The 10781-nt window shown below is 37.0% G+C and overlaps 1 protein-coding gene across 1 annotated transcript in view; it reads left to right on the top strand.

Moving 5' to 3' along the window:
- The window catches only part of LOC108736202 (dynein heavy chain 2, axonemal-like), a 109379-nt gene that overhangs the window by 84042 nt on the left and 14556 nt on the right, over positions 1 to 10781 (top strand). Inside the window, exons 29-33 of the mRNA XM_025980343.1 lie at positions 5861 to 6077; positions 7726 to 7825; positions 7877 to 8023; positions 8120 to 8272; positions 8319 to 8687. Of these exons, the coding sequence (XP_025836128.1) occupies positions 5861 to 6077; positions 7726 to 7825; positions 7877 to 8023; positions 8120 to 8272; positions 8319 to 8687 (986 nt within the window). The remainder of the gene's footprint in view (positions 1 to 5860; positions 6078 to 7725; positions 7826 to 7876; positions 8024 to 8119; positions 8273 to 8318; positions 8688 to 10781) is intronic.

The raw sequence follows: 10781 nt of genomic DNA on the forward strand, positions 1-10781 counted from the left end.
ATTTACCCCTAGCTCTCGAAAATCTGCTGAACTGTATTTTCCGTACGTTTATATTTCAGGTCTGCTCAAAAAGTATCGTGAATTTTGTTTTTTTTTTCAAAAATTATTTATTTATTCATGAATATCTATTTTGTCCCCTTCAAAGTAATCCACACCAGATATTATAAATTTCTGCCAACGTTTTTTTCAATCCTCGAAGCATTTCAAAAAACCTTTTTTTGTGATCTTGTTCAGTGTTCTCCTTCAATGCCGCCTTTATCTCTTCAATCGCAAGGGACCAGATCTGGGAAATACAATGGCTGCAGCATTAATATGTTTTTTTGGCAAAAAATTCGCAGACAAGCAACGATGTGTAAGCAGGGGCATTATCACTGCGCAAAAGCCAATTTTTGTTCTCCCACAAATCCGGGCGTTTCTGGCGGATAGCTTTGCGCTAATTGCGCATAACTTGCAGGTAATATTCCTTATGATGCACATATGTCCTAGCTTTTTTCGGTCTTGGCTCGAGCGGCAGCTTCCATTGGGATGGTTGAGCATTGGTTTCGACGTCATAACCAGAAACCCATGATTCGTCACCAGTTATGACACCCTGACGCAAATTTGGATCGTCGTGGACAGAGCCCAACAGCTCCTTAACAATCTTAACAATGTTAATGCGTTAATCGAATGATAGGAGCTAATCGATATGTTTACCTCCTGAACATGCGGAATGCGTCCGCGCACTTAATTTTGTTTTCATAAAAAATTTTGATACAGATTGTTTGATCCATTTTTTGGAATAGGCAAAAATCGAAAACGAGCCAAATCACGTGCAAGCAAAGCAACTGTCCAAAATTAACTGAACATTCAACATGACATTGGTGTGAGAGAAAATCGAATATACGTAAAGCGCGGAAGAGATCCAAAAAGATCGAAATCGCGATCTGCGTCTGGCAGTTTCGACAGAATACAGACCACTTCGAATTATTTTATTCGATTAAGCTAACGTGCATATCACGTTGGGGTTGGCTACGCCGGGATTCGTTTTCAGCAAGTAGATATCCAATCCTAAAATGTAGCATCGTGCTACAGATGGCGTTTACTGCGCCATTTGCAGTTTTTTCTGAAACGCACTGTTAAGACAGCAGGTAAAAGTTACTCTGTGTTATGTCGGAGCTGCCTGCGACGCGCTGATGAGATCCGAAATGATCGAAATCGCGATCCGCGTCTGGCAGTTTCGACAGAATACGGACCACTTCGAATTATTTTATTTAATAATTCGTATATTTTTATTAGCGTATTAAAGAACTGTTTTTCTTAAGTAAGTGTATTTGTATAATAATATAACGTCTTTTGTATTATTTACACCTGCCTATTAAATTTCTGGTCGCTATGTTGGTTCCTTTTTTTTTGAAATTTGCAATTTTTGATCTTTGACTAATACTTACCGACCTCAAGAAATACAAATAGTAATGATCTCATACATGTGATTAAAATTATTGCACATACACAGGTTAATAATTAATTTACAATTGTTTTTGGAATTGGGCGTAAACTATTAAAAAACAAAGATCGGTAAATTGTAATTAATAAACGTTTTAGTATTAGGTTTAATGAAAGAAACGCCATGAAAATCTATTCATTGATGTTCTCGTTCGACGTTTGTTACTTTTTTCGACTAAATGTGTAAATGCAGTATCATTACTGCAGGTATGAATTACACATTAACGATAGGTATATTAAAATGAAATATCAAACGATGATGACATGACGAATTTACATAAAAAAGACTATCTCTATTTTTTATTAGACATAATACAGATTCTAGAGGTACCTCGGATTTTACGTTTTGCTGGTAGAACGGTAGATCTCTATTCAATCTTTGTATAGCAACCTTAATTGGACGACTTTGGAGCAGTAGAAAGGTAAAAATAATTATTTTCTGTTGGAAAATACGAAATATTTTCACCTTTCTAGTGCTTGAAGATATTTTTAAGTACTTAATTATTTATTTTCTTTTCACAATTTATTACGGTAAACTAATAACTGCTAGTTCTACTTACACTGTAATGTACAAAAAGCTATTCCAGAAAAAATAAAATCATCTACAGAATAATTTTAACATAAACTTGTCGTATGCTAAGTAAACCCATCGAGGGATAACTCGATTTCGCTCAATCAATTTATTAAGAAAAAGATACTGCTGCACTCGTACTGCATCAATTTAATAAAATTTAAATGAAGTTAATTCGATAGTATCTGCTTTCAAGTAAAAAAAAATAGTGTTTAAAATTGGTCTCGGAATCTCGGAGTAATTGGTTTACATAGTAAAAAATATAAGTGGATAAATGGCGAAGGTTGTACCATCTCGGTTACATTGCATAGCCTTTCATGTTATCAATACAATTTTTCATTAATTGTGAAGGCAAAGTGTCTGGACTGGATCAATTATTTCGACCACTATCAGCTCAAACCTTAATTCTACTTCAGTATAAAGATTGTTACAGTAGAGTCACTCCTTTGGTCTGCCTAAAATACTCACATTTTTTGCAAATTATCATAAACTAGCAGCGAAACGCGGCGTTGCTCGGGTTAAAATACATCGCATGTTTAATGGTATATAAAATATTTAAGAATCCACTTTTAAACGTAGATTTTTATCTTAGATATTGAGAGACTTACCCCCGGTTTCCTGGGCGATGATCAAAATTAACGAATTTAACCTATCACGTGCCCCTATTTTGAATAATAGCGGAACGTGATTGGCTCTAATGTGGAAGTTTCCAGATCATTCCAGATATTTCTAGAACTTTCTGGAACATTCCATATCGATTGTAACAGTTGCACACATTCTGGAGTTTTCTGGATAATTTCAGAAATTTTTAGAACTTTCTAAAAGGTCTCATAAGTTAGAGAAGGACAGATATATATATTTTCACATTTTCGCCACCCACTTCCACCCACCGCGACCAAACTCCCTTACTTTCAGCAGGAGACCAAGGGGTATTTGCCACCTCAACGGGAAATTGATAGGAGTTGGTGGTGATATATATATATATATTTAAATTAACTGATTATGTGTGCTGAACTGACACATACGAAAACGGTTCAATAGCTTTACCGAAGTGTTTAGATACAAAATATGTTTGCACTGTGGCTACACGATGACACTCTGTACAAACCAGCCCCTGCTTCGCGCGGAACTGGCTGATGAAGCGTCGATAGGAGATGTATGTATGGGCGTGACTGGAGGGTGAACCTACTGTATAGAATCTTTATACTCTAATTCTACTATACTTGTCTAATGTAATTCTGTTCTGTATATACCTTAACTAAACAAGTCATTCATTCAAGTATTCAGTAAAATCAAGATCGCTATGTAATATTCTTTATTAAACAATTATTATTTTTTTTAACAGGAGTTTGTTCAGAGGCCGTTCTTCTTGATGCAGGCCATAAAATTCCTGTATACAATTTTTAGAATGTTTTGAAAATTTACAAGGTGGCGTTGTGTTTATTTGGTAGTAGACTCTTCGAGGATGGCTAGATGCATCGGTTATATGGTTAAATTAGTTTGTAGAGGTAACAGTTCAGGAAGGATCCTCTACGATTTCCAATTCAGTTTCATTTTTATTATGGAGTGTCGTTTGTTTATTATTTGATGTAGCCGATTTTTCACAGGTTGTAAACATCCCTTTCTTCAAAATTGTTGAGTTTGGAAGCCCCACCTTATATAATGCATCGAAATGTTTTGAAAGGGTTAATCACCAATGGTGATATTCGCGTTTTCCACATACTTTTAAGTTTTAGATGTAAGAAGTGAACTTGCACTGGAGGTAGGAGTTGCACTGTATAGTTAATCATAATCAATCATACGTTGGAGATACTCTGTAAATATTTGTAAATATATATCTAATATAAATATACATACAATGTAGAAATCTTCCCGAAGTGAGTTAGTTTTAATATGAAATATTCTCAATTTTTACCCACTACACACTTCCTCAAATTAATGAGGAAAAATTATATCTAATAAGTTGACTTCGCTGTAAGACTTCTATTATTCTACCTTCCACCCCAGAATTACGCAATACGCCTTATCAATTTAACGCGTGTGCAGGTATTCCCCTTGCAATAGTAAGTTCTCGAATATCTGCCTGTGCCAGTTGGTGTGGTAATATTGGAAACTTCAAATAAGTTTGAAAATGTGAATGCTTTCCAGTGTTCCTTGTTTTATTTTATCAAATATGTTTCACGATTTTTTGAACCGTTAAAATTTTAAATTATGTGTCTACTATTGCCGAAATACTTTTCCTTGTAACTGTTTCGACTGTGTAGTTTTTCACCAGTTCTATTTCAGTTGAAATCGGGTGTGTGAGCGGCTTATCGATTCGCCGTTTAGCCGCGGGCGCCTTTCTTCATGTGCGCCGTATCTGTAAACGTGTGTGTCGTACCGGCGTTCCGGGAAAGCAATTAAACAGTTCAAAGAAAACGAAACTTTTCCAGAAATTTCTAGAGGGTTCCAGAAAGGAAACAAAAGAGTATTTAAATGAAGAGACGATCGCCGCAAAAGGAGAAATAAATTGACCGTTGTAGAACTGAATCAAGGAATAAATTGACAGTGATAGAAGTGAAATAAATAGCGCAGTGAATAGTGATATATCAACAGTAGTGTAAATAAATAGAATAATTCATAACCTAAGTAGTAATAATTTAATGGTGTTTTTAAGTTCTTCAATAATTACTGTAAATAAACAGTTTTGTCGTTATCAGTCTTAAAAGTTAGTTTTGTTAAACTCGCGAACATTACAAAAGAATAAAAAAATGTAAAAATATATAGGGTGTTCCATTTTTTTGGACACCCTGTATATTATGAAAATAATCTTAAAATGTATCACTTATGGATCCTTATCCACACCCACCACAAAACTTTGGAAATTTACGATTTTTAAATTATCTATCAAAAAGCCGTGTAATATTATTTAATTTCAACGTTTGTAATTCATAAATAAATAAATTAACAGTCTTAATCGTTATATTGTTTATTTCTGAAGAATTTTCAAGCCAAAAACTACCATTTTAAGACTAGTCATAAAAGTAGCTACGGGTGAATCCGAATGCTCCAAAGTCCACACATAGTAAGTTCTGGCTCATGTTTTGAATATTAATGTAATATTTAAGACCGCAATCATAATGATGTAAAAATATCTAGTACTTGTCCAAATATTTATTTTTCTCTTTCAATTTTTCTCTCAATCAACAGGATGGCTAAATTACTCTTTTAAGAAATTTTCACTTCCTGGCCGAGAGGTGAAGACAAATTGCATGCGTACCAAGGAGGTACGCATGTAATGCAGTCTGAGGCATTCTTTTCTTTTCCTCACTGGGTGCGTAATGTAATAATATTATCACAATACTTAAGGCGCTTTTTGTTATTTGGCCGTCATAATTACGATTTAAACAAACATTGATTATGCATTTAAAAAAATTCCTCATAACAGACGTTTAAATCCTCTTAAAAATTAAACTCCACATTAAGAGAATCCTGATTCTTTAATNGTGTTTTTAAGTTCTTTAATAATTAGTGTAAATAAATAGTTTTTGTTGTTATCACTCTAAGAAGTTAATTTGTTAAACCCAACATTACAATATTTATCCATTCCTGTACTTTCAACTCTTTCTTACATTATTTAAATTTTTACAAATCGCTGAGAGAATAAGCGACCTTTCTAATTGCTCAAAGCAAATTTCGCCAAACACTATACTTAAAATTTTTTATTACGATAGATAAACGTTCAGTAAGTAGTTATGTTTGACTAGCTTGACGCATCTATAAAAACATACAAAATAAATCAGCCACTGTAGGTAAAATTAATTTCAGATTAATACAAATTGGATTAAAAGAAGGACATTGGGTGTTCTTAGCGAATTGTCACTTGTCGCTAAGTTGGATGCCAAAATTGGATAAGATTGTAGAAACAATTCAATATGGAAAAATTCACCCTGACTTTCGCTTATGGCTTAGCTCAAGTCCTCATCCTGATTTTCCTATATCAATCCTCCAAGCGGCTATAAAGATGACTACTGAACCGCCGAAGGTATTTAATTCTTTAATTATTGACCAATGGCTACAATTTTTTTAATAAAAGTTCCTACAGCTGCAACAAAGTCGGTTTTAGAAAAATCGGAGATGTAAGAAAAGATATTGCAGCGGACTAAACCAACACGCAGGTCATATTAGAATTATCTTGACCTGCACTTAATGAAAATTCGTCGTCCCACAATTCCTTGGCTAAGAGAGATTAAAAACAAAAACTGTTTTAATAGTTAGGCAGTAAACTTTCAAAATTCATGAACAACCATCTGAGGGTAACTGCCCCTGTGCAGCTACCCTCGACTTTCATTTTTCAAATGGTATTCCTAATATCAGTTTACAGAAACGAAACCATCATGCGATGCGGAATTCAACGGTATGTAACATGGCATGTCGCAGAATATGAGGAGCCAATAGAAACAGATAAAATGTGTCAGTGTTTGCCATAATGCCTCTATGCTGCAATATTACATTTTCGTATTATCTTCGTATTCTCTGTTATATAATTGTAATAAACCGTGTTTGCCCTTGCACAACCGTACCGCCCTTTTTGCCTGCTTATTGGTTCTGTTACATACCATTGAATTTCGCATTGCATAGTGAAAGGTTCTATGTTCTTAGCAATATTTTTCATCCCTTCGTACATATCATAAATACCTCTCTTTTTTCCACCCTATATTCCTTCCTCCCTTCCCCTCCTTCTCAAGTCCTTGTCTGTTTCCCTACCTCCCTTCTCCCTTCTATTCTTCCTTATAGATGGAGCAGAGCAAGATGTATATATCCTTCACTTAAAAGTGTTCAAACTTTATTGTTATTATATAATGCGTTTGTAAAATCAAACATAATTTGTGCTTCTATGATGTAGGACAGAGCCGGGCAAACTCGGCTCTTTTGACTCCCGAGAGCTCCTCAGGTATAGCCAAGGAGCTCCTCATTGATCCTGCGAGTGCGAGTGGATGATTCTTTCCTTTTCTTATCCCTTCCATTTCGTAGGTGAGTCCCCTCTTCCATAGCTAAACCCAATAGTATTCCGAACGTAGTAACGAAAATTTTCGTAGGTATTATTTAAGTTGCGTGAGGGGCTTCGCTCGTCTATGGGATGAAGGGGCTTGATATGGGAGTGGAGGGGAGAGGAAAAAGAGAAAGCAATATGGGTCATTACTGCTTACTCTCTCGTACTCATTGAAGAGTAGGGAGTGACTCAAACTAACCTCAGGTAGCGGCTCCTACGAAGTTAAAGTTTTCCCGGCTCTGATGTAGGATCCACTATTTAAAAAGATAAGATTGTGCTATTGAATTATCTTTAATGATAACGATTACTTTCATGGTGCAGACAAATTTTAGATAGTAACATCATCATCATCATAAGGTCGTCAGTCCTAAGACTGGTTGGACAATACCTCCAATCTTTCCTATCCTGAGCTAAACTTCGCATTTCCCTAAAACTAGAACAGCCCACATCCTTAACTATTTGCGAAGAGTAATCTAATCTAGGTCTACCTCTACCCCTCCTAACTCCTGTTTCTGCCTCTAATATGTCTCTGACTAGACCTTCATGCCTGAGAAGGTGTCCTAAGATAGTAACAACTTATGGAGATTTAACGTGCACCTCCTTACCACGCATGGTAAATTCACACGTCAAACCAACACAGCTGAGCCATGATGGTATGAAAGAGGACTCCCTGGGGTCTCCCCTCCGTCAGACGGATTGGTCCCAGGAAGCCACCGATGCGGTGCCTGAGGGTCAACGAGGCGAGTGACCCCCAAGTTCGGGCCTATCTAACCCTTAAGCGTTCAATGCAGAGACTGCACAACGAACCGGGAGATCCGATGCACAGCCCCCTAACCCAGCATGCGGGCTTGTTCCATCTGCCACCTCGAGTCCAACACCAATTGGCGGGGCAGTAATCGAAGCTAGACTCCTGTGGGCCCCCCGCCGCCCGAGTACCGGTATAGGCTCTCCAGTCGCCATCAGCTACTCCAGAGCACCCCTCGCTGGGTGACATCCGTTTTGCTGTACTCTCGCTATCACCGGACATCCTTCAGCCTTCCTGGCTCGCCCGAGCTACGCTTCTCGCATCTACTCTGCTTTCGCCATACAGTGTGCAGCCCCCCTAAAGGGTCAGGCTGCCCACCCGATCCACATAATGCCACCGGCATTTCATTATGCTTCACGTCGTAACCCCCTTAATGGGTCAGGTTACCCTCAACTCTGTGACCCCGCCTGGTGCACACCCTTTGCCAGGACACTTACTTCGCCTCAGACATGGGGTAGGGAAGGCATCTACCCAGAGGACCTCTGACTTTTCGGCGCCTGTCGAGGTTCCCATGCGATTGCCACTATTGGTGTTGGTGGCCGCACCGAGAGAGCCTCACTTTCGACTCGGCAGGCATTACGGGAGGGAGAGGCGACCCCCGTGTTATCCTACCTCGTCTGTGCTGGGCTTACGTCGCGTTCGACCGCCAGCTGCCGCGTACTTGCCCCTCGGGGCTTCCGCGGCGCTTTATGGCACACCAGACGGGTGCTTCCGGACCTTCGCCCGTGTCCGTCGGCTGCTTCCCACAATCACTTTGCTTCCAGATGCCCGGGTGTCCTTTTGCTTCGCCACAACATGTGTGTGGGTACCTACTGAGCCCCCCCACCGCGACAAGGTGAGGACCCTGGGGGGGCCTAAGATAGTAACAGGATTTTGTTTTTTCTATCTAAATTACTTAAGGGTTTTTCTACTATCCTAAGTTAATGCTTCTAGTTTACTTTCCACAGCCAACAGCCAATGACGCCCAATTTCAGTGTTTACTATAATGCCTATATGCTGCAATATTAGACTTTCATATTATCTTCGTATTATCTGTTATTTGATTGTAATAAAAACTATGTTTGCCCTTGCACAACCATATTGCCTTTTTTACCTGCTTATTGGTTTTGTTACACACCGTTAAATTCCTCATCGCAGGATGGTTCCTTTTCTTTAAACAGATACTAGGAATACCATTAGAAAAATAAAATTAAAAAGTACTTAGTTACACAGGAGCAGTTACCATTAGATGGTGGTTGTTTGTGGGTTTTGAAAGTTTACACCTTGACTATTAAAATGGTTTTTGTTTAACCTCTCTATCCTTTTTGCTTCCTGCGCTGAGGCTTTACCAAGAATTGTGGGACCCCCTTCATGTATTTGTATAAATTTAACAAACTTTAATATCTGCTACGTCAAACTTTAGATTTTGCAGCCGGGTAGTTTGTTACTGGAACCCTCCGTTTATCAAGTGCATGGGTCATTTCCAAAGGTTCATATAGGTTAAACGGGCAGGAACCCCAAAACACGATTAAAAAACCTCAAAAACAGTTACTAAAGAGGGGAGGAGGGAGGAAGATTACATTTTAGTGATAATATAGAACAAGTTAAAACAATAAAATTAAATTAATTCCAATGTTTAGAAACCAGTCATCACTATTATTCGATTGTTACTTGAAACATGCATCAGTTCCTTTCTATCTAATTTATGTATACATTCCTCTGTCCCTTCTTACTTCTAATTTTATTTTCCGTAAGTCATAACTAGCCCTTTATGTTTAATAAGGTGTCTTACCTTTTGATCTCTCTCTCCTTGTTGACATCCAAAGAAACTTTTGTTATCTTCTGTTTTATAATGTTTTCTCTTTTTTAGCCTTTTTTTTCATGTCATCCCTCATAACATCATTAATGTTTTTATATCTTCATTTCGCACCCTTACAGAGTCGTACTCCTAATACACACTTTTAACAATATGCTTCTAATTTCTATATTAACCATTCACGGTCCAAGAAGGAATTTCTTTTTTAAGAGCGACTCCATTCTGCATTTTTTTTTGTTTTTTTTAGCAATTTTTTTCAATCCCGACGTATTTGACTTCGTACATATTGAAAAGACCTGTCTTCTTTCCCTCCTGATCCCTTCCTACCTTCCCCCTTTTTTGAAGTCCTTCTTATCTACTTTTCTACCTCCTTTCTCACCCCTGTTCTTCCTTATAGATTTTATTTTCGCAGAGCAGAGCAAGATGTATATATCCTTTGAATGGCACGTCAACTTAAAAAACTCTGTTGTTATTAGGCACCTGTGTATATAAAGGGTTTGTACAATCAAAAATAATTTGTGGTTCTATGATGTAGGATCCACTATTTTATAAGATCAGATTGGGCTATGGAAGTATTTTTAATGATAACGATTACTTTCATGTTGCCGACGGATTGAATTTATATAAATACATTGGCGTCTTCTAAAGAGTACAAAGAGTAACACGATTTTGTTTTTCTATCTATATTACTTAAGGTTTTTGCTACTACCATAAGTTAATGCTTCTAGTTTACTTTAAAGTTCCACAGCGATTTTTAAGAAGTTGAAGAATCGTTTTATTTGTCTAAATTTACATAATTCTGCATTATCATTCAAATCAATTTTATGCATGTCACATTATTTTGTTAACAGTAATGTTGCATTTAAAATTTATGATATTACTAGCAATTTAATTGCATTTACAGTCGGATCTGAAAGGCTAGAATATCCTTTTACCTAACGTATTTATCATACATATTCGTATCGTTATATTTTTGTTTCCTTCCGTTAAGAGCGCACTGTTGATTAAATGCAATATCATTTAAAAGCCTTTGAATAATATAAGCCTGTAGATAATATAAAATAAAAGTTAATATATATATTTTGGTAGTAGACTC

This window comes from Agrilus planipennis, unplaced genomic scaffold (genome assembly GCF_000699045.2).
Source record: "Agrilus planipennis isolate EAB-ADULT unplaced genomic scaffold, Apla_2.0 scaffold114, whole genome shotgun sequence".
NCBI classification, from domain to species: Eukaryota; Metazoa; Arthropoda; class Insecta; order Coleoptera; family Buprestidae; genus Agrilus; species Agrilus planipennis.